This window comes from Prunus persica, chromosome G8, assembly GCF_000346465.2.
Source record: "Prunus persica cultivar Lovell chromosome G8, Prunus_persica_NCBIv2, whole genome shotgun sequence".
In the NCBI taxonomy this organism is placed as follows: Eukaryota; Viridiplantae; Streptophyta; class Magnoliopsida; order Rosales; family Rosaceae; genus Prunus; species Prunus persica.
The window spans coordinates 15,482,567-15,507,906 of NC_034016.1; the positions used below are offsets into that span (position 1 = coordinate 15,482,567).

Consider the following 25,340-nt stretch of genomic DNA (forward strand, 5'->3'; position numbering starts at 1 on the left):
AACTTATGTGCAAATTTTCTCATTCGTTGTGAATGAATAAGGTTCGTAGTCTAAGTGAGTACTAACTGTCAATTGATATCTTAACATTTGTATAATAAGTTGGTGTCTCAAGTATTGATACAACTACATACATATTTTTCACGTTTAATATATATTTTTGAATAATATCAACAAAATTACATAATATAAATAATACATATTAAAATATTATATAGTGACTTAATTTTTCAGTTATATCTTGTCAAAATTTTGCTGAATAAAACACATATATATTATTCATACTTTTTTCTTTCCCTATATTTACTGACTAGGAGTGAATGAATGTGTTCATAATCTTTTGACTGTTATATTAATGACCATCTTTATTATATAGAATGGTATATTTCTCTTTATTTTGTTAAAAGAGATTTCAATTTTTTTTAAAATTAAAAACAGAAAAAAAAAATAATGATAAACAAAGAAACACACAATTAGATGCTGCTGTAGTAAAGCACGAAAGTAAATAGTCATGTTTGAAGCCCATTGCTAACGAAAATCTGTTCCATAAGAATGTTTAAAGTTTAGCTTAGCCCACTGACCATTGGAAATCTCCATCCTTGGTTGAGTGTCGCAGTCTTGCAAACTTTTTTCTAACGTTCAAAGCGGCTTACCACACACTTCCCAGCAATCCATGTCTCTTTTAAAAAAATTTGGGTAAGTTTTTAAAATCTTATTTCTTAGTTTTAAATTGAAGTTGAATTTGTTTTAAAATATTTTATTTCACTTTAAAAAATGTGTATTCAATATGTGTCACATCATCATCTATTGATAATGGTGACTGTCATACTAGCAGCATAATCAAATTGCGATAATTTTGAAAGGTCTCGATACTTAACCGATAACTTTTTTTTTATTTTGTCTAATTCAAATGAGTCCCAATAGCTTGATTAGTCTTTACATTATATGAAAGTCACAGTCAACACATAAAACTTACCAGGCTGGAAGAACCACCACACACACATAATATAGTAATTAATCAGAAATTTCCCACCAGGTCACCATAATCTTCACATTTTTCTCTAATTATAAAGTGTAAAGATTGTTTGGTACCGACTACCCGATTATTTATTGATTTTTATACATTATCATGTACTACTATTAAATTGATATCCGGTACTAACCTATCAGTTTAGGTTATAAATACAGTAGCAACATAACCCATTTAATTTCACTCACTCTTGTTATCAAAGTACTCAAACCATGAATAACAATACACCTCACGACCTCTTTCTTCTTCTCCTTCTTCTACATGCGCTACTATCATGCACCCTGGTTTGCATGGCCACGTTAACGTCTGACGTGGCCTACCCAACTGTCCCCGATGACTGCTTGTTGTCGGGGGAGGGTGTCCCTGTACCAATTCGGAGAGAGGTGTATGATAACGGTCGAATATTCGACATCAGCCACAAGTACGTTCCCGACATGCCGAGTTTCGTCGGGGAGGACGGGCTAGGCGAGTTCCTGTGGCTCGGCCACAGCATGAAGAACGGCTCACTGGTCAACGTGTCCATGATGAAGTTCAGTGTCCACTCCGACACGCACGTGGACGCCCCTGGTCACGTGTTCGACCATTTCTATGATGCTGGGTTTGACGCTGATACGCTTGACCTGGAAGTGTTAAATGGTAATTAATTAAATTAATTAGCATTTAGCAGCAGCTTGTTCAGACTAATTAAAACTGTTTTGAACTTTTGATAGGTCCTGCTCTGGTGGTTGGATGTTCCCAGGGATAAGAACATAACTGGTATGCATGTCTATCTGAATTTTGAATCAATCTCTTTATTTTTTGGTTAATCAATTCATTATAACTATATTTGAATTACTTTCATGTTTTATTCAAACTAAAAGCATCATACATATATATCTTTTTTCAGGAACTTTTTATGTTTAGAGAGACGATGATCTACTAAACTCACACATACACTGCATGAATGCTAGGACACATACACACATATCTTTGCTGTAGTAGTTTGATCCAACTCATTAACTTGAGTTGTTAAATTTAAAGTTATCATTAATTTTGTTTAATCCGGAAAATGATATATAACAATTTTCAAATTCCAATGGACAAAAAATTAATTAAATTTCTTATATTTGACTTTGACTCAGTAGTATTATTTCTAACTTTTTTGTTTCTTGTATTGTATCAGCTGAAGTTATGAAGGCTTTGAATATTCCTAGAGGAGTACGTCGTGTGCTTTTCAGAACATCAAATACAGACAGGTATGATCTGTGTGTATCGATTAAAAATATACGTTTTTTTTTTGGCTAATTAACTTTACTAAATCTTTCTATAGTTGATAGTTACATCCAAAAAATTGACTGGTAAACTTATTTATTTTCAGGAAGCTTATGTGGAAGAAGGAATTTGACACAAGTTACGTTGGATTTATGAAGGATGGGGCAAAATGGTTGGTGGAGAACACAGACATCAAACTCGTAGGTAAGGCTAAGGCATAAGTTAATAGTACTCACTCTTCTAATTCTATCGATATAAGTTTGATATACATTGTTCGCTCTTAAGTTAATTATCGGGTTTTGGCCTCCCCTTCCCAAAAAAAAAATTGTTGTGCTTACACGTTTTCCTCCATGAAAATTGCAGGCTTGATTACTTAAACGTTGCTGCTTGGGATGGAGGAGTTCCAACTCATCATGTTTTTCTAGAGCGCAGGGTAAGAATTAGTAATATTCACCTGATGAATTAGATTATTTGGTAAAGTTGTAATTTACTAACCCCACAAATTAATTAAGAATTGTTTATTTGGATATACATAGGAGGTCAATCTTCTGGAGGGTTTAAAGCTTGATGGCGTTCCAGCAGGAATATACTCTGTTCATTGCTTGCCCTTAAGGTTGATTGGCGCTGATGGATCACCAACAAGATGCATTCTCATTAAATAAGATTTTCTGTAAGCTTAGATAAATTTCAAAAGTGACCAAAATATCCTCATAATTCAAAGTTTATTTTAGTTTTTTTTTTTGTGCTAATATAATATAATTAATTTTGTTGCAGGAAAAAATATAGTCTGCACGCAGGAAGTTGAGTGTGTATAAAACAGAATAAAAGTCATTATATTTGAAGAAACTGGATACTTTCTGAAAATGTGTTAAGCTTATTAATTAGCAACTATGAACTGCTTAATGTAGCCAATAGCCCTATTGAATAAAGTTTTAATTTCATTTTAGTACTCTAACATTTACCTCAAATTGCATGTTTTTCTCTGAGTTCTCACTTTTAACAATTTGATACCGTGATATGTTGAAAACCTGTCAATTTGAATCATTTCTAGGCTTTCTGTATCCCCGTTACTATATCTTTTTCTATGCATCAACAGCTTTCGAAGATATAAACGTAAAGGATAGACATTATTTGATACGAATTCATGCTTCTTTTTGGTGATCCAAAACCTCGAAGGTAAGGTAAGCAAACGGATAGAATGTATGGTTATATTTGTATATGCCACCAAGTTTTTTAGGCCTAACATTAAACTTAAAATAGGGTTAGTAATTTAGGACCATTTGGTTCGCAAAATGAGTTGGTTGGCAATGCAACTCACAGGGACATGCATGATTTCATCAACAATTTCAAACTCATTTATCTGATGTCGCTTAGTGTCAGCTTGTCTATGTGAAATTCAGATAAATGATCACAAGACAGACCTTCTGAATGGTTTATAAGGTATGATTCATTTCTTTTTCACTAAAGAAATAGGTAAGAATGAGCAAGTGACAGAATAAATCCTCCTCTTTCAATAACTTCTTTGTAAAACAGATGCAAGTCAAGTGTTGTTTGTCAGAGATCAAAACTGCCCATTGAAAGAAAGATACTCAGATTAATTTTCACATTGAAACAAACCGATCAGAAGAGATCGCCAAGTGAGAATATAAGATAAAATATCTAAACCAGTAATTAGCATTATAATCATATATCAGATTCCTGTATGTTCCACATGCATAAGTAAACCGAAGCTTGAATCAATCTTTTAAACATACTTAAGTAGCATAATCAAGCCAAATATTAATGTGACAAGAGTTAATTATCTGAAGTTTTATGCCCAACATATTCAATGGCACTCCTGATTTCTGAATTAGAAGGTCCAACTTGTGAGCGAGCAAAGGTTCCAACTTTGCTTCTTGTGAGCAAAGATTCCAACTTTTCTCGTCTTTTTCAAAGATTCTAACTTTGCTTTTCCTTTTTCCCACAACTTTTTCAAAACCACACATGGTATATATGAACAAAAGTTAGCGTTCGAAAAATCCGCCTAGGCGCCGCCTAGGCGGCCTGGGCGGGTCTGGAGGAGAAAATGCTTGCTTTTCTCTCAAAAATTTAAGAAAGCTTGCTTTTCAACACATTTCAAAAGCTAAAAACATAATGAAATTCCCTGAAACCCACTTGAACACAGAAACAGAAAATAGAAGAGAAAACCCAGAAGCCCAAAACTCTAAAAATTTGGAAAACTCACAGAAGATTCAGCCCAGACGAGTTGTGCAACTTGTTGAGTCTCTGATAGAAACTCTCAATCTCAGAGTTCTCCAACTCCAGCAAGCTTTTCCCATCATCAGGCTCAGAAAGTATCACATTGGAATTCATAGTACCAAGGCATTGAGAGCCATTTTTCTCAGTCTCTGGCTGGTTCTCAGTAGCCTTCATGTTGGAGAGAGAGCTTCACTTCAACGGCTTCACTCTGCTCTTTTTTCTACATTTGTAATCCCGACAACTAAAGCCATCGGTCTATACATAGACATGCACATTATGCGCATGTTGGTGTTGCTGCAAAATGGATTAGCTTGTGGGTTTACACGTAGCTCCCCACCCACTGTGGGGTAGATGAAAATGAAATTACCACCGACACAAAGCTGTTCTCTGTCCCAAGACTGAGTTGTTAAGGATAAGGATACGTAAGTATTTTTTTGTTAATGATTACATCACCACGCTTCCACTCTCTTATGTATCCTTATTACATCCCCCTTGGGTAATAAGAATTTTCTAAGGTTTGTGTTTCCTTTTGACAATTAATTATAATGATCAATTTTTATCCACATATGAGTTAAGTCAGTTAGTTTAATTGCCGTATCAAGAGTTCTTCAAATCTTCCTTTGTTTGAAAGACCTTATTAAATAGAAAGAGCAAGGGAGCTGTTGGGATGGTACGAATGGGTATGTCATCCGTGAATCCTCGAGCTGCTTTCCTTCGGCTTGTAACAAATGCAGGGCTACGAAAGTGTGTGTATCTTCTTGCAATCGAATTTGATTCTCTTCTCGTATATTAGAGTAATTTAAAATATTGTATTATTAAATAAATAAAATTTAAACTTTTAAATTATTATTCATATTCTTCAATAACTAATCACAATTCATTCATATTATAAAATATGTACATATATTATATATGTGAATATTATACTTTAAATTCATAACATATATTAATCATACCTTCCACTTAAACTATATGACATGAATTAAAAACACTTAACAACGTGACGGGAGCGCTTTAGAATTCTCCAATTATTTAAAAGCCCCGTGTGACTCCTGAAAGTGAGCTTCAACAGCATGAAAGGTGCCAAAGCAACCAGACAACCAAAATTATCCACTTAATTCGTATCGTGAGAATATAAAGTTCAACACCACCAGTACAGTTTATGCTTCCTAGCTAGCTCAAAGTTTCAAACCATGAAAAACATAGCATCCCTGCCCCGCCACTTCCTTCTTCTTCTTCTGCTACCATGTGCCGTCGTTTTCACCGTCGCCGCTGCCACGTAATCACCAAACCTGGCCTACCCCACGGTCCCTGATGACTCTGCCACTGTACGGAGAGAGGTGTATGACAACGGTCGAATATTCGACATCAGCCACAGGTACGTGCCTGACACCCCGAGTTGGGACTCGCAGGACGGACTCGGCGAGTTCCTGTGGATGGAGCCAAATGGTTGGTTGAGAACACAGACATCAAACTTATAGGTAACAATACTAAACAAGTTCTTTTCTATCTGCAAATCTAATGTTGTGCTGCTGACAGACCTTTTTTTCCCCTCGAACTCGAACATGCAGGAGTTGATTACTTAGCTGTAGCTGTTTATGAGGAAGCGATTCCAATTCATCATGTTTTTCTACAAGGCAGGGTAAGAATATTTATCTGATGAATCAGAGCTTCATCCTGTTGTACTTTTGAACTTTTGCTACTACCTGATCTGTTACTCCAAAGTTTTAATTAGATTGCTGAGATGCTTCAGGAGATCATTCTTGTCGAGGGTTTAAAGCTCGATGGCATTCCGGCAGGACTATATTCTGTCCACTGCTTGCCCTTGAGGTTGATGGGTTCTGATGGATCCCCAGCAAGATGCATTCTCATCAAATGAGATTGTCATGGGATCAGTGGTGGAGGATACCAAGAGCTTTTTGACACAGGTCACTGGGGAAGGTTTTACCCATATTCGTCGCAATGCTAATGGTGTGGCTCATCGTTTAGCGCATTTTGCCTTGCATATGGTGGATTCTCTATACTGGTTCGAGGAACCTCCTGATTTTATTTCTGATACACTGTACGAGGATTGTAACTCATGACCAAGGAATTTCCTTTGCCCTTGATACGAGTTCAAAATAAATGTAATTAGAAATGATGGTGTGATATTGATCATCTGTAGAGTACCCAAATGGAGTCAACTATCAACAACCTTAATTAAAAGCACCAATTGTATGTCATTTTGGAGACATTGATGAGATTATTATCAATTTATCTTTCATTAAATCCAAATTTAACATTTTGTATTTAACGTCTCCCTTAAAAATACTCTTACGTGATAAGTTTTTGCCAGTTAGAAGTGGCTGCACTGTCTCTATCTCCACATGCATCCATTCTCTTCACCATGGTAGGTTGATATATGTTCTAGGTTATTGGGATCTAGTGGTTGACATAAGCAGGAAAGGATTCTACAACAGTAATTAACTTCACATAATTGAGGTCCAATCCAACTACATTCAGAAAACAGAAATTATTTCGTAAATGAGAAATCTGTGAGACCAAGGTATGTGTTGGATATTGAAGGTTCACAGAAGCACTGGATATTGTATTTTCAATGTTCTACCGGTAACGGTTACCGGTAGGCCACTAGAACATGGTGTTCCAATTATCCAAGATGATAATTTACATTGCATATCTATCCCATTCCTTGCAAGCACGATCTATGTTGAGTCTTGATGCGTCTTTATTCCATGCTACTTATCCTGGGGCGATCATCATTTCCTGCAATAAATATGACAAAAAGAATAAAGGTCTATCACTCAAATTGATGACAACTCAAACTGATAAAAAGAATAATTGCGAGCTGATATATATATATATATATATATATATTCCTACGTTAAAACCAAAAAGGCAAATGCCTTTGGCATGAGATTGGGTTTCGATGGTTCAAAACAGACTTTCAAAATACGAAACTTACAAAGATGAGAACATAAGCAGATGCATCATTTGATAAGAATGCATCTTATCGGTGATCCTTCTGCACCCGGCAACCTCAAAGGTAAGCAGTGGACAGAATATATTCCTGGTTGGATGTCATCAAGTTTTAAGGCTTCAACAAGAATGATTTCCTGAAATATTAGAGCAGTGGTTAGTGTAGAGTATTAAAACTACCTCTTCTTTTGGTGCTAAACTAATTAATGTTGGACAGTGGCTGGATGGCAACAAACAATCTACCAACTGGAACAAATCTACTAAAACAGTCATGATCTCGATTAACCACTTTTTTCTTGATTCATCAAATATTTTTCTTACCCTGCCTTCTAGAAAAACAAGGTGGGACGGAATCAAATCATCATATGCAGCAACAGATAAGTAATCAATTCCTACATTTCATAACAGAAAAAAGCATCAGCTTCAGATGAGGAACAAAAATAATAATATAAAAAGCAAGGAAATCAACAGTCTCCCACTGAAAAAGAACTCAAATACAATACTATATTACCCTAAATACAAATGCACACTGAACAATACTGTCACAGTTTCAAACGAATAATAGGAACCTAATGTTTCACAGAGAACGTTCTCACTCAATAAAAGGAATATAATGGGCATGGAATACATCTTGCATTATCTACTTAATTAATTTTTTTTTAAAGGCATTATCTACTTAAACTTAACAGATGCCTGTAAAGTTTGATCAACCTGACAAATAAATCTGTTGTAAACTACATGTTAGGCCAAAAAAGAAAAGGCTTAGTCATTGTTTTCCCCTCTATACATTTATTCAAATCTCACTTTACCCCCTTTATTTAACTTTGTACCTCGCCTTGCCCTATTCTGACAATTCTGTTAAAGAATCCATTAACAGGGGGCAAGGTGAGACACGAAGTAAAAGTAAATGGGTAAAGTGAGATAGTCGAAAGTGCAGGGGGTAAAGTGAGATTTGAAAAGGTACAAGGGAAAAACAATAATTAAGCCAAAAACGAAATGCAAACATATATCTCACCAACAAGTTTAATGTCAGTGTTGTCCACCAACCACTGTGCTCCATCTTTCATAAATCCCACGTAGCTGGTGTCAAACTCCTTTTGGAACATAAGCCGTCTAAAATTGCAGTAGGCTCTAGTTAATATTCAGCAATAGTTTCAGACTTACGAATCAAATTGAATTAGTAGAACTTCAGTAGTCCAATCATTGATGAAATCAAGTTTTGGGAAAATATATGAATAAGGTCACCTCAGACAACATTTTGCTTGTTTATCCGAAAATGGCTAGTTGAACAAACAAGGCATTCTTATTCATGGGAATCATCATAGTTACTAGAAACTACTGACTAAGGGATCAAATTATAAACCACCTAACAATATCTGACAGGTAGAAGACCATAAGAACTACAATTATACAACATAACTGGTACACACAGATGTGTGTGAGTAGTGGCGATTGTATAAAAGTACCTGTCAGTGTTTAATGTTCTAAACAGCACACGACGTACCCCCTTGGGAATATGTAAGGACTTCATAACTTCAGCTGTAATAAAACAGTCAAAAACTGAAAACAATGAAGTAGAATACATGATATGTTCTCCTCACTTATTTATGAGTAGAGTTTGTTTAGCAACCAAAAGGCTAACGTATCTGGCCTTTCGCTTGCTGCTTCAGCAGTAGACATGGTCTATGTATTTGTATGCATATTGGGACAGAATGATAAGGACATATCAACTGAAACAGCAGGCTATGCTTTCATCCACATGGAGAATAGATAGTCAGAAGCAGAAATACATACCAGTTATGTTCTTATCCCTCGGAACGTCAACTAACAATGCAGGACCTATTGACACAAAACACATATAACCATCAGAAAATATCAGTGACACAAGTAACACAAGTAATAAGCTTTTCCCCCCTGGAAAACCAATTTTCCATGTCTTCAACTTTTAAACACCGAGCAGCCCCACTTGCCTACCTCAGACAACTCCAAACCCACCATACAAATATATAAACTTGTGTAATTTCGTCGAACACATAGCTCTCACTCACTCAAAACCACAATAACCTCCTCTGAAACACAAACACAAACACAAAACAACCCATGACCCAAGACCCCATGATCAATATCAATGAAACAGAGAAGAATCAAATACCATTAAGCACTTCCAAGTCAAGCGTATCGACGTCGAAGCCGGCATCGAAGTAGTGATCGAAGACGTGGCCAGGGGCATCGACATGGGTACCAGTGTGAGTGGGCAGCTTAAACTCTGAGTTGTTGGCGATGGAGCCGTTCTTCATGCTGTTGGGTAGCCACAGGAACTCGCCAACCCCGTCGTTGCTCTCAAAGGCGGGCATGTTGGTGCTGTAGCGGTGGCTGATGTCGAAGATTCGGCCATTGCCATACACTTCGCGGCGAGGAGGAATCAGAGGGTCGGTGTCGGCGCCGTATTCTACAGAGGTGGTGCCGGGAATAGAAGGGTAGGCTGTGGTGGCGTGGGAGAAGGAAATAGAGGAGAGAAGGAAGAAGAAGAGGAGGAGGAATGTGGGTTTCATGGCTTGGGTGTGAGCAGCAGGAGGTTGGGATTTTCTGGTTTGCTAATATAATAAAATGTGGATTACTGTAGCGTAGAGTTTGTAGTTGACTTTTACACTCCAATGATATTGCAGGGCCTCCAGGCCCTATTATACAAATTGTTGATTTTATTTTGTACTCAGAAAATCATGGCTAGGTCAGGTGGGCATATGTTGCCCAATTGAAGCTTTGGGCCAGTGAAAGCCCAGGTCTAGACAACATCAGCAGCACTGTCTTTGTTTTCTTTACACAGATGGATCCACTCGTATTATAATACGTGAACTGCTCATATCATATGGCCGTGCCGTGTGTCCAGTCACATGCAATAATTTTTACCAAAATAATGTTTGGATGAGGAAATAAAGCATGGTCTGCTTTCATATGGCCGTCTTCCAATCTCATGCAATAATTTTCACCAAAACAAGGTTTTGATGAGAAAATGAAGTATAGTTTGCTTATATCATATGATCGTGTATTCCAGTCTCATGCAATAATTTTTACCAAAATAAGACTTGGATGATGAAATTAAGCACTATCTTTAAATATTTAGTGAAATTTGGTATATTTTATCAGAATATATAAAATTTTAATTGCTACCTACCTATAGTAGAATTTGAGAGATATTTGGTGGCTCGATCTGGACTGAATTGGTTTAGTTAAATTGTACAAATGTTCATACCTACCGCTTTTGATGAGCTTGTAAATGTTGGAAGACTCAATTATAATCTCTGCAGAGGGGTGGGACTATGCTTCAAAGGTGCTTACACTTGAGAACTTCTACCTAGACACTACACCGGCAACCATTTACACACATCATGTTCTTCACTTATTGCTGAATTGATCGTCACTGCCTTCTTACAAAGCACCAACCCATGTCCCCCAAACCTTTGATAGACTTTCTTCTTTCTTTATTTTGCAATGACGTTATCTGTCATACACGCTTTGTGAGACCTTTATCCCACAAGGAAGATGTCACCATGCAACTAGTTCTTAGCCTATATTACAAGAAAACAACCATGCCAGCAAGCAAATATCTCAAGATTAGCTAAGAATCTCATTACCAAAACAAGCAAAAAAAATTAAATTGTAAATTGTAACGGAGTTAACACTATTTTGCTATTCTCAATCAATAACAATGACATATAGAAAAGTTATCATACGAGTCATTGCGTTATTAGCTATGAATAGAAAATTGTTATCCCCATTACATAAGAATTTCTTTTCAAAACAAGATTAGCAAAGAAAGAGAGAGATTTTAATCCCATTATAAAATGTCAATTTGTGGGTTTTGAGCAAACCAAAGTCCTAATTAGAAACTTTAAAATTACCAACATGTCAACAAGTAGTAGACACGTGTGTGATGTGAAACACCATTTCAGTTTCAGCCAGAAGATTCACCCCCATCATAAATAAATCAAATTAAATATCTTGGTACCCCAAAATCTTAGTGCTCTCCAACCAGATAGAAACCCAAAACAAAAACAAAAAAAAACCTCCATTGAAATCCCAAAACCCACACCACCAGCCACTTACCCCACACTTCACATCATTTCCTTCATAAAAAAGCTCAAAACCATCTCTCTTTCAAAGCTCAAAAACTCAAAACACAAACTCAAAACATAAAGCTATGGCTCTGCACAACCTTAACCTCCTCCCCTACTTCCTCCTTCCTCTCATTTCCCTCCTCTCCAATCACATCCCTCCAGCTCAAGCCCTCACAGCACCTTCAGACATCTCAGCCCTCAAGGCCTTCAAAGCCTCAATCAAAGCCTCCTCAATCCCGCCATGGTCTTGCTTGGCCTCCTGGGACTTCACCACAGACCCATGCGCCCTCCCTCGCCGAACCCACTTCACATGCGGGTTAACGTGCTCGCCCGACTCGACCAGGGTCACCCAGATCACCCTTGACCCGGCTGCTTACTCGGGCACACTCACCCCGCTAATTTCTCAGCTCACCCAACTCTCCACCCTCGACCTCTCTGAAAACTCCTTCTCCGGCCCCATCCCATCTTCCATTTCCTCTCTCTCCAAGCTCCAGAGTTTAACTCTCCGATCCAACTCGTTCTCTGGCTCTCTCCCTCCCTCCATAACCAACCTCAAATCCCTCGAATCGTTGGACATTTCGCACAATTTCTTATCTGGGTTCCTCCCAAACGCCATGAATTCGCTGCCCAATTTGAGAAGGCTCGATCTGAGCTTCAACAAGCTCGCTGGATCACTTCCAAAATTGCCCCCCAACTTGCTGGAACTCGCTCTAAAGCGCAATTCTTTATCCGGGTCGGTTCCAAAATCAGCTTTTACTGGGTTGATTCAGTTGGAAGTGGTCGAACTCAGTGAAAACTCGTTCTCTGGCACCTTACAATCCTGGTTCTTTCTCCTCCCCTCGCTCCAACAAGTCGATTTGGCCAATAACAGCCTGACAGGTGTTGAGATCCCGAAGCCCGCGGGTAATGGCGGAGGCGAGCTCGTGGCCGTCGACTTGGGATTTAACAGAATCGAAGGGTACCCGCCAGTGAATTTCGCGGGCTATCCTGTGCTGTCGTCACTGTCGCTTCGTTACAACCGGCTACGTGGCAGGATCCCATTGGAGTACGGGAGGAAAAAGTCGTTGAAGAGGTTGTATTTGGACGGAAACTTCCTGATTGGACAGCCGCCGGCGGGATTGGTGACCGGCGGTGTCTCCGGTAGCTTGGGGGATAATTGTCTGCAGGCGTGCCCAGCTTCTTCAAATCTGTGCCTGCCTTCGCAGAAACCAAACGCCATTTGCAAGCAAGCGTATGGTGGAAGGAAAGGAAAAGGAAAACCGAGGTCTTGATGACTTGAAGTTGAAGCGTCAGATTGTTTTGTCGGTCGATTATTATTATTATTTTCAAAAGGTTAATAAGCAAAAATGTATAATGCTTTTTGTATAGTGTAACATAAATTATACATATATTAATGTAGGCCCTCCGATCTTATCATGTATTAATGATAATCCCAGCGTTTGTCTTAGGGGTGGGCACTCAAACCGGCGAACCGGAAATCCGAACCAAACCGCACTGAACCAAACCGAAAAAAAATCGAGTTGACCAAAAAGTCAAAAACCGGTCAAAAACCGAACCGGACCGGTTTCGAATCCGGTTCCATGTCTTCAAAAACCGAACCGGGCCGAACCGAACTGGTGAAACTAAAAAAATATATAATTTCAATATATATTTATATTTAATGCTATATTTTTAATTTCACTAAAAAAAACTTAATATTTATCCAAGTTCAATGTCAAAATATCTCTCTTTTCTCACTTTAATATTTATTTTTATATGAAATTGAATAATTTGTTAATTTTCAAGTAAAAATAATAATATTTCAGTTGAGAATTGTATTAAAAAATAATTTAAAAAAATAATTTCTATAATCCGGTTCAAAACCGAACCGAAATCGAAATCGGACCGAAACTGGTTCAAACCGAACCGGACAGTTTTTGAAATTTTTTTTATTAAAACCGAACCGAACCAAACCGGATGAATAGTATCGGATCGGTTCTAATTTAAGGTAAAAACCGGTCCAAACCGAACCGTGCCCACCCCTAGTTTGTCTTAAGTTACATGCTTCCATATGAAATACTCGTTATCGTACGTTCTCATAAGATAAAGTTCTGTTGGCTTTATCATTCTAATGCAAATGCCGTCTTAGCTCAGCCGGTAGAGCGCACGGCTTTTAACCGTGTGGTCGTGGGTTCGATTCCCACAGACGGCGATTTTTTTCTTTATTTAAGTTTTAAGTTTATTGATTTCATTTTTTCTTGATTATACGATAAATTTGGAAGTCTCTTCAATTGTTTTCATGTTTCCTTGATTTTATGACTAAGTTAAAAATATCTAAAACTATGTACATCAATCCAAAACTTAACAATCATGTCATGTTTTGACTTATTAATGGATATTTAAACTTAAGACATCTTCAAATACTGTGAAATAGAAACATTGCTAAATTTGCGTTAATTATTCATATTCTGTTAAGATAAAAAAGAAAAAACAAGTCTAAAGAGATTTCACGTTGATGTGTAATCAAATCAAATAAAGTTACACGTAAAAGTAAAGTAATTGACCCTAAACCTAACTTGACATCTACAGCTACAAGCACGTGAAGTTTAGGGTTTTGTATTACTATACTTGAACCTAAATTAGCAACTTTTAATTTAAATTGTTCTTTATGGCTGCATTCTCACAGAGAAGATGCGTATCAAGAGAGAGAGAGAGAGACGCAGTTGAACTTGAAATTGAATGAGCTTTGGATCCTTCGTTACAGAAACTGCAACTGGCTTCTGCCACTGTCAGGGATGACTGGCCATTTTGTTGGAGAATAATCCCGGGCGTTACGTAATATTATAGGAATTAATTCACTTTTCCCCAAAACAATTAAAAAAATAAAAAGTATTATGTTTGGACTAAAAATCTCTCAGTGAGCTGTAAACGAGAAAAGTCGTCAAAAGTTGCTCACTGTTTTTCTATTCCAAGATTCGATTTTTCTTTGCTTACATGATTGGGATTTGGATTGGACTTTTTTTTCTTTTTTTACTTTCACCGTAATGGGTAGTTTATGTTTTTACTCAAATATTGCATTCCATGGTAAAACAGTTAATCCTCAAATTAACAGTAAGATGGAATTGTTTATTTAGACTATTCCAAACCACTATAAATCAAATCCATTTATACATGTAAGCAAGGCTCATTATGTATTTTGAAAGTACAATGTTAGTTTTAAAATATTGTTATTAAGGAAAGCGCATTTTTGATAGGGTACAAATTTATCATTAAAATAAAGCTCTCATCACAATCATTCTTATTCTACCAAATTCGTCATACATTATTTTAAATATTTTTTCACTGAAAATCTTTATTGTTGAGAGGGGCTATAGCATACTAAACTTACATACACTACATAAGTGCAAGGACTCGAACCGAGAACCTCTCTTGGAGGAACAATTGCTCCATACTAAAAACAGTTGAAGAAGAAGAAGAGAAAAGAAAGAGAAGATAAAAAAGAGCTGTGTATATTTTCTTAATGAGAATGAGCATAACCGCTAGATTAGGATAACAACCAATAGCAATCTTACACTTGGCACACTACTAAACGCTTAACTAACAAGCAATGGTGGAGCTAGTAGCTTGTCTTTTGGAGGGTCAATACTGTAATTATAAAGTTTTATAGCCTTATATTTCAATTGATATTGCAGCATGTGTTTAAAAGTTCTTGGCTTTTTCATGAAACTTTGGGGGGTCATGGCCACTACAAGCCTGTATGTGGCTCCGCCCCTGCTAACAGGCATGTGCTATTCTCACTATCACCACTAAACTAGTTCTGCTTAGTCTTTTTTTGGTTGATGGATGCATTTAGTGACTTATGATGGACCAGTTAAGCCTAATTTCTCTTCATAATGATAGGTGTCATTCTAAATTATTGGTTCCATTACAGGTAATGCTTCAAAATTATTTGATGATTTACAAACGCATACATAAATTATTGGTTTAAGGGTATTAATTACTCCCATATCTCAGTTTCGTCCACCTCGTTTCAATAATTTGATTAATCCATTTGCTTCATCTAATTTATTCGAGTTATTAGTCACTAATGATTGTTATGAAGCTATATAATAGGTTTGGTGTCTATGTGCGACAATATATAGTACTAGGTACTGATGGCTCCTTCAAACTTGTTCCAAATTTCTCACAATAAAATATTAAAAGGTTCAAGGGCAACCATGCCCCATAAAGTAATGGACAATTTGTTCACTCGCTTTCAAGTGTCCCATGAATTAACTGTTCTGAGAGGGGCCAACAGGAAAAAAGAGAATTAGACTTTGGAACATCACTATTTTCTCTCTGAGCAATTCCTAAACTCAAATGTCTTGGAGTCGAAATCTGCTACATTAGATCATATTTAAGTTTATTAGTGATTATTAGTGATTATACATATACATTCGAGATTTGTTCTAAAATCTTTATAAGATTTTTAAAAAAAATACAAATCAATATTAGAAAAAGGAAAAATCAAACGTAGGACCTCATTCTTTTAACTATTTGAGCTACAAGTTCTTTACTCAATTTAAACAAATTTGAAAAAGAAATATGTTGCATTATGTGTGTATATATGTGGAGATAGGTCATTGCACCTAACCAGTTGTGTATCATTCACAATATAGGATAAAGCAGGGGGACCTGTAGGTAGGTACCTTTCAATTTATTTGGAATAGTGCTAAAGTTGATTATATTGGTAGCTGTAAGAGGTGAAAGAACTTTTATGGGCACATAAAGGAAGAGGAATTTATGTACCTCTATAATGATGGTTGATGTAGAATATATGGCTGAGGCGATAGAAGAGGAGTTGGAGCTTCGCGCACGTAAAGGTAAAACGGGCAAGTTACAAGTTTGGGCCTCAAGCTCCGATTTATGGGCAAAACCGGCAAGTTACAAGTAAAACTCATTTCTTTGCTATGATGCATGGGCTTTTTCAGGCATTCGAGATCGTTTAGCAGCCTAAAAAGGACTTTTAATATTTTACTAGTTATTGGAAACTATTGTTAATTCCCAATTTTAATTCCCTTTGGAATCCTAGGGTTTCTAGGAGTGTTTAAACCAACTTTAGTCCGTAACTAAGGTATTATGTTATCATTCTGAATTCAATAAACGAGAGGTTTTTTTATATCTGGTGAATTCCAGACATTAGTTCTCTTAGACTAATCGTTTGATTGCCTTATTACATTATCACGCTTTGTCAATGGGGTAGTGCGATGCTATCCATTTCATTTTTCGTCATGCTATGGCAAATTTTCACAAGTATCTTTATGAATTCAATGTATTTATCTACTTGTTTTCCAACAACAAAAAATATATGTACTTACCAAAAACATATATATTTTTCTAAATAAAAATGTGCATTTTAGACCAACTCCAATGTTGGGGTTTTAGACCCACTATTTGAGTTTTTGGCCTGAAAGTTCTCTCCAATTCGGGTATAGGAAGGTGCCAAAGGATTTGGTACAGTAGTCGTCCGAGTTCAAGTGTTTTTATTTAAGCTAACGCTTATTTCCAATTCGATAGCCTAGATTAAATCTAAATAAATTCAACGACTTAAATTTAAATTTTTCATTCAAAATGTTATTATTAATTAATCTAAATCGTATCCAACCTCAAAAATCACTCCCCGTTCTAATTTTGGAACAAAATATGCATGACTTAAGGACCTCTCGATGCATGCAAATCACAATGAAGCAACCCCATGTTAATGCCATGAGGAGATACATTTTAACAAGCTCATTTGAAGCATACAACTAATTAGTGACACAATGGATCCCAACTTCAATTTTCCTCAGGTAAGCATTTTTGCACTCCATAAGCTTTATCTTGTAATTCATTAATTTTGTTACTGCTAATTAAATTCTAATTTTCTTTTTCTATATTTATATGCTCAACGTATGCATTTTTCATATATTAACAAAATGATTGATATATTTGATAGAACATGACGATCAACGTCCTATGGAGAGGAGGAATATACAGTGGCCAGATTCCCGTCCCGGCAAGAATTTTCGAAGTGAAACTATTCATTTCCGAAGTGCTTCACCTCCCAATCCAACCAGACAAGCTAGACCTGACATGGGGAATGCAATTCCTAAGGGATGAACTGACTCTGCAAGACTATCAAATTCCTCCCTATGGTACCCTCATTGTCCTTCAAAAAATTAGAGTCACGATCTACGACCCTGAAGGTGGTGGGTTTTATTATGAGTACATAGTTTGTGATGGTATTTATGTGCGTGAGTTGAAGGCGAAACTTCATGCAGATTTAGGTGTCATCGTCGAAAATAAGGTACTTCGAATGGGGAATACTGATCTTAACGATCATTCTCTACTGTGGGTTGTTGGAGTTGAGGACGGAGCTGCGTTATATCTCGTTGAGTGTCATTTTGGGTAAGTGAATGAGACGATAAAGGAGACTTGAAAACTCGTACAAGAGTTCAATTTAGACAAAAATAAATTGGATAGGTTATAATTAATTTAGTCTTTGGATAATCAAAATAAATATATATCTGTTGGATGATGCATATATGATATATGCAATAAAGAATGATCTGTTCGGGTGAAAAATCGCAGTTCTTAAATTTGCACATCATTTTTTTCCTATAATGTTAATGCATAAAACCAACATCACCTTTATATTTTATTGGAAGCCTGTCTGAAAACAATGATGGCTTGTATCGGGTCACTTACATATACACAAACAATAAGTTCATCAACGTATTGGAAATCTGTTTGGAAACAAGTGCATTTCCATGAAGTATTTCTCATTAATTTATGTTTAGACCTATATTTTTTCCTCCATGGACCTTCAAAGAGGGCAGCAATTGGAGAAAGAATAATTAACGTTTTGGGCCTAAAAAAGGATTTTCAACCCACGCGAATGGCCTAGGTAAATCAAAGAGAAGGAACTCTTCGAATCAAGAGAAGGTTTGCCTCACTGAGGGAGCAAATGGAAGAAAGCTTGCTTACTTAGTGCTTGCGTTTTGAAAGGAACAAGCCCGATCCAAAAGGAGATAAGTATGCTTTTGTAGACTAAGGAGTTGTTTGCCTCACCGAGAGAACAAACAACAAGGGCCAAATCCTTTGTGATCGTAGAAGTACTTGCCTCACCGAGAGAGCATGATCCAGAGGCCGAACCGATCAAGGTCAGAGCTCCACCGTCCATGCTGTCAAAAAGCAACCGAATGTCACATTTTCCACCGCCCATTTTGCCCAATCGTGAGAGAAAGCGTAAAAAAAAAGCTATGGAGTTTGATTGGATGGGTGTCAGAGCACAACCATGATTATTGTCTCGGCCGAAGAAATATAAAGTCTATAAATAAGAGCAAGTCCAGCAGTGCTGGTGGACTCGTGCTGGGGGGTTTGGGGCAAAAAACGAAGTTCAGCAGCAAAGGTTCAGTTCGGGCGAGAGTGGGGGCCATCAAAACGGGCAGGCCCGAAGGCGAATTCGGCCCGAGCTCGGGCCCGAGGTCTGGGACAAAATAGCTGACGCCATGCTGGCGTCAGCCTTGGAGATTTGAATTTTTTTTTACCGTTGGCGCGTGCATTGCACGCGCCAACGTTAAAAAAAATTTCAAATCAGCGCTACAGTGGCCGCCAACGGCTCCTTGACACGTGGCGGCCTCTGGTCGCTCCGATTGGAATTTTTTCTTCAATCCAATGGCAGCCAATTTTTTTGCCAAAAAAAATCGAATTTTTTTTAAAAAATTACAGAATTTTTTGTGTATAAATACTAACCAATATTCTTCACTTTTAACACCAAATCCTCATATATTTTATTCTCCTTCTACTATTGTTCACTTTCTCCTCAAATTTTATTCACTTTCTATTCAATATTTTTTCACTTTGAAGTTGTAATTTTTTTCTAGCATATTATGGGTTCTTCTAATGAAAATGGAGGGGCATGGAGCATGATGGAAGATGTTAGCTTGTGTGAGGCTTGGGTCCAAGTTAGTCATTGTCCCGTAACGGGCAATGAGATTAAATTTTCTCATATGTGGAAAAAAATTCATCAAGCATTTTGTGAAAGGGCAATTGGTTCTACACGTACAGAAATGGCATTATCCAGTAGGTGGAAAGTTCTTAATAAATAGTTGGGGAAATGGAGAAATGCTTTAGCAAAAGCGATTGACAACCATCGAAGCGGAGAAAATCTTAGCAGTGAGGTAAATTATTTGTCATTTTTCTTTTATTAATTTCTATGTCATATTAATTTTTATTTAAATGTTTCTTGCAATTTATATATTTTGTTAATATGTCTCTAGTTTTTTTTAATACATGTTGCATTTTTTTATTATTTCTTTAATTTCCATTAGTTTTTTTTTACATGTTGCATTGCCAATATTTTAAAAATTCTCTTGCATTTTCATTTCATTTTTTTTTTATAGATTATACAAGCACAAATGTGGTTTGGTGCTACTGGCCAAGGGAAAAAAAGTTTCAACCATACCCATTGTTGGGAGGTGGTGAAGACTTGTAAGAGATTCCAAATTATTCCAACCGGTCAGACGGTAGTCTTGAACGAGACTCCACTTCATGAGACGCCGGCATCGGATTCACCTATGGATTCCCTGATGAATCTAGACTCACCCATTAAAAATGAGCCAAGGCCTATTGGGAGGAAGGCGGCGAAGGCGAAGAGAGGGAGTAATTCTAGCAAGAATGCATCTCAATTTTTGGAGGAACTTTCAAAGCACCAAGCCATGAGAATTGAAATGGACTTGAAACAACAAGAGCACGATATGGCTATTCAAGTAGAATATGCAAAAGAAAGGGAGTATGTACGCAAAGAAAGGGAGTATGTACGCGAACAAAACATTGAAAAAAAAGATCGGGAAACCATGGCCATGGATACAAGCCATATGTCCCCTGAAACAAAACAATATTGGAAGCTAGAACGAAGGGATATTATGAGACGAAGACTTTTTCGTGACGATGGACCTAGCAACACGGATTGGTTAAATGATGAAAACCATTAAAATAGTTTGTTTGCCTTTCATGTCTTAGTTTACTTGCCTTTGATTTCATTGTATTTTTTGTTTTCTTTAATTCATGTACCTTTGATTTCATTGTATTTTTTGTTTTCTTTAATTCATGTACCTTTCATTTCATTGTATTTTTTGTTTTGTTTAATTCATGTATTTTATTTTATTATTAGTTGTATTGCTTTTCTTTTAGTCAATAAAGAAAATATTCAACAAAAATCCTTTTTATTCAAAACATTCCATACATAAAAAACAAACCACAACCAAAGCATAAAAAATAAACAACCCACAACCAAAGCATAAAACATAAACAACCCACTCACAACAAAAAATAAACAACATACAACATAAACATAATAAAATAAAAACAACTTCTTCACTTCACTTTATTCACCTTCATTTCCTTCATTGCCTTTCACTGCCCATAAATGCTCCATCAAGTCAACTTGACGGTGTTCATGAATATACGACGATTGCATCTCCGTGTAGTGATCAATCATACGGGGCATGAAACTACCGTCTCTAACCAACGGTTCATGCTGCATTGCTTCTCCATTTGGCCCCACTGGTTTTTCATAAATTCGTGTTAGGGCCGTGTCCATGAGATTTGGTTCATACACGTCATCAGCATCGTAATCATATTCATCTTCCACAATCATGTTATGGAGGATGATACAAGTCATCATTATACTCCTAAGCACCTCCTCGTCAAATAGACGTGCCGCGCCCCTGATAATAGCCCACCGAGCTTGAAGGATACCAAAGCACCTCTCAACATATTTTCTGTACCCCTCTTGATAGCGAGCAAAAAAATTTTCCTTATGGGATCGGGGATGTGGAATTGTTTTCACAAATGTTGTCCACCTCGGGTATATGCCATCAGCTAGATAATACCCGGTCTGGTATATGGTATTGTTAATTTCATATGTGATATTTGGGGCTTCACCTCTCAAAACATCATTGAACACCGGGGATTGACCTAGGACATTCAAATCGTTTTGAGATCCGGCAACTCCGAAGAAGGCGTGCCAAACCCATGTATCAAAACCAGCAACTGCTTCCAGGATGATACTTTTCTGCCCTTTTCTATTTCTGTAGTCCCCTTGCCAAGCAGTTGGACAATTTTTCCACTGCCAGTGCATGCAGTCAATGCTACCAATCATGCCAGGGAATCCTTGAGACTCAGCTTTTTGGAGAAGCCTTTGCAGGTCCCTGGGCGTAGGTCTGCGGAGGTAGTCTCTGGTGTACAGAGTTTCCACTGCATCACAAAATCGCACCAAGCTCTCCAAAACAGTGAACTTCCCCATCCGAGCAATCTCATCCACCTGATCAGCAGATGACCCATACGCCAACATTCGTATCACAGCTGTGAACTTCTGCGCTGGAAGAAGTCCAAATTTCCAGCACAATTTCTCTTTTGAACAAAATATTCATCATAATTGCAAATATCATGCATGATTTTATTGAACAAATGGGGTTGCATTCTATATCTCCCTCGAAAATGAACATCAGAGTACAAAGATTGTGGGATAAAATAATCTTCCATAAGATTCTTACCCCGGGAATGTCTATGTCTGTCCACATTTGGACGACGGCCTTCTCGTGAACCACGGCGAGCCTGCTTTTCTTCCTCCAGCAAAGCAACTGCTATGCCAAGTTGCTCATCTAGTTCTCTCTGCGCCCTTTTGCTTGCAGCTCGTCTACGCATTCTTTCTCTAGTTTCTCGCTCTTGCCTCTCCAAAACCTCTTCCATGTCTGCCATTGAGAATGGAGAATGAAATCTAAAATTTGAGAAATGGAAATGTAGAGAAGAACTGGTGTGGGAGGTATGAGCTAAACCTTTGATTTTATAGAAAAATGTACACAGATAGATATGACACGCAGCGCAATCTTAGAGGGGTGAAAATCTTATCTGAAATTTGAAATTCAAATGAAATTTCAAAATTCAAATTTATCTTAAATTTGAATTTCGAAATGTATCTGAAATTTGACATTTTGAATTTATCTGAGATTTGAATTTTGAAATGTATCTGAAATTTGAAATTTATCTGAAATTTATCTGAAATTTGAAACCGAAAATCTTATCCGATATGAATAGTATTGACATGTAGGAACCAAAAATCTTATCCGAAAATCTTATCCAAATTAATTGTTTAAGTAAACAAAGTCGTGAAAAAAATAAAAAAATGAATAGTATTTGCCATGGCAAGCCCCAACTGCTAGAAACACATTTTGTTGGAGGGGGCTAGGACAGGCACTATTCACGTGAATAGTGCCTGCCCTAGGGCTAATCTTGCCATGGCAAGAGGCAACTGGTGGAAATGCTCTAAGAGCCTCATTCAACTGTGCAAAAGGTCTAGCAGCAATCAAACAAATCAAGCTCAACTTATGCTCAAACGCACTTGTAAATACGAATTTTCTGCGACAAATAAGACAAGAACACGTGTACAAAATAATGTTGTATTAATGAAATTTAGGGTTACAATCTTTGTATTGAATCCTCTGATTCGATCTCCAAAGTGTTTAAAGAAAATTTGTGTTTGATACAAGGGTTGTAGAGACTTGATCTTGATCAAACGGGTAGCACGAAGCTTGTTTGGTGCTTAGGATTTTTCTATGGTGAAGGAACCAGCACGTATTTGTTGTGCTTGGTGGCTCTTCCAAAGTAAGGTGAAGAATGCAGAGAGTTTTCTGTTTCTTCTGAGCGCTAGATTTTTTCTGAGCCTCCCTTCTTTCGTCTTGAGGCCTCCTATTTATAGGCTTTTGTAGGATGCTTGTCCTAAATAACTTTCCCTATTTAAAACCTTGTGTTTTGGGATTTTAATTTGATTTAAATCAATTCCCATAATTTGGCAATTTAACCATATTATCTTCAATTGATTGCCCTGATTAATATTTGATTTAAATCAAAGTCAATCACAGAAGATTCTTTCCCTTAATTTTGTCTTCATCTTGAACCGTTTGATGCACTCCGTTGGATGTCGCCACGTGTCACTTTTTGACAACTAATCCGATTTTGATGAGTCATACGCCACATGTGCGAATTAGGAGGCCCACAATTCAATCCACCGAACCCTAATTATTTTCTCGTCCAATGGAATTTATTTCACCAAAATTTCTTTGTCTACAAATTGCCCCCACTTCCTAATGCATTGTAGGTACGTGCTTTTCGCATGTAGGAGGTGCAGCTTGAAGAACTCCCTTTTTTTTTTTCTTTTTTTAGGGGAATGATATTATTAAAATAATATCCAATAATCACTTTGCTTCCAACATTGGCTTTCTATTTCCAACGTGAGCTTCCTTTTTTCTTTTTTTTTTGGGTGATATTATTAACTTAATAATATCCAATTTTGTTAAGATTTTGTGCGACAAAATCCAATATTTTCCTAAACTAGGAATGAGAAACCCTAGCACCACCAAGAGCTTTAATGGCCTTTGACTTTTTTAAATTGCATACTCTCATGGATATTGAGAGTAACCCAATAGAACAGTGAAGGCTCCTCTTGTCGGCAAGAAGGTTTACAACTTTGAAATTTGCATAATCTGAATTCTCAGCAACCAAAGTGGTGAGAGTTGGCTTCTTTTCCTTCAATTTGGTCTACCAAGAAACTTGTTGGTAAGATTGAATCCACTCTTTATTTCATCATTCCACGTCAATTTTTTATTTTTCTTCTTTCTTCTAGCCACAAGAACCTACCCTTGGCATGATTATTCTTTCTTTGTGCCAGCGTCTTCTTCTTCTTCATCATCTTTTTTTTTTTGTTTTTTTTTTTTGTTTTTGGCATTCCCACCATGCAACATCAAACTCAATATTGGCATACTATTGCTGTGCTTACGTCGTTCTCTTTTTTTTTTTCTTCTATTTTAGGTGCACTCCCACCATGCAATATTAAATTCAATATTGGTATGCTGTTGTTGTGCTTGCGTCGTCTTTTTTTTTTTAGGTGCTTCAAAAGAAAGTGAAGAACGTAGACGTCCTATACCGCTTGGGTTTGATCCATCTCTCCGACTTGGTGATAACCCGCTCAAGCGCTTAGGCTTTACGTAAGTGGATGACGAGTGAAGAATGTAGACGTCCTATACCGCTTGGGTTTGATCCATCTCTCCAACTTGGTGATAACCCGCTCAAGCGCTTAGGCTTTACGTAAGTGGAGGACGAGTGAAGAACGTAGACATCCTATACTGCTTGGATTTGATCCATCTCTCCGACTTGGTGATAACCCGTTCAAGCGCTTAGGCTTTACGTAAGTCGAAGACAAGTGAAGAACGTAGACGTCCTATACCCCTTGGGTTTGATCCATCTCTGCGACTTTGTGATAACTTGCTTAAGCGCTTAGGCTTTACGTATTGGAGGACGCCCAACCTGATCGATGTTGAATGAAAGATGTTAATGTAGCCCTGACGGAGTGAATTGGAAGTCGAATAGTGCCAAACTAATGAGAAACTCCAAATTTATTTTATTATGTGACTGAACTCAAAGTGGTTTCATGAGCTGCCTACGTACCCTTCTAGGAAAAGAAGAGATCAAGTCATGACGTAGTTCAATGTGTGTGTGTTTTTTTTTCCCAGTTTGCAGTTTTGGCTCATGCAAGCGTGTGAGCATTTGGTACCTTGTGCATTTTTGGCTCTTGTAGGCGAAGGAGCATTTTGGTGCCTTGTGCAGTTTAGGCTCATGCAAGCGAATGAGCACTTGGTGCATCGTGCAGTTTCGGCTCGTGCAGGCAAATGAGCATT

The 25,340-nt window shown here is 37.3% G+C and overlaps 2 protein-coding genes, 1 non-coding gene and 1 pseudogene across 4 annotated transcripts; 3 read left to right on the forward strand and 1 right to left on the reverse strand.

The window, feature by feature from the left end:
- LOC18768781 lies at positions 1,269-2,949 on the forward strand (annotated as a pseudogene).
- Positions 6,962-10,148, reverse strand: LOC18766863 (kynurenine formamidase). Of its 2 annotated transcripts, none has more exons than XM_007201247.2 (7): positions 9,645-10,148; positions 9,287-9,331; positions 8,959-9,031; positions 8,508-8,605; positions 7,814-7,884; positions 7,479-7,629; positions 6,962-7,279 (listed from the first exon to the last, which is right to left on the reverse strand). In XM_007201247.2, exons 1-6 carry the CDS (start codon positions 10,042-10,044, stop codon positions 7,504-7,506), a joined length of 813 nt encoding a protein of 270 aa, XP_007201309.1. In that variant the 5' UTR covers positions 10,045-10,148; the 3' UTR covers positions 6,962-7,279; positions 7,479-7,503. The 2 variants fall into 2 exon arrangements, with proteins under 2 accessions (XP_007201309.1, XP_020426427.1); XM_020570838.1 differs by having other exon boundaries at positions 8,508-8,623; positions 9,645-10,115.
- On the forward strand, positions 11,282-13,054 carry LOC18767311 (probable LRR receptor-like serine/threonine-protein kinase At4g36180). The gene has a single exon (XM_020570871.1). The coding sequence runs from the start codon at positions 11,691-11,693 to the stop codon at positions 12,876-12,878; it is 1,188 nt and encodes a 395-aa protein (XP_020426460.1). The 5' UTR covers positions 11,282-11,690; the 3' UTR covers positions 12,879-13,054.
- TRNAK-UUU lies at positions 13,726-13,798 on the forward strand. The gene has a single exon. It is a non-coding gene; the product is annotated as a tRNA-Lys (tRNA).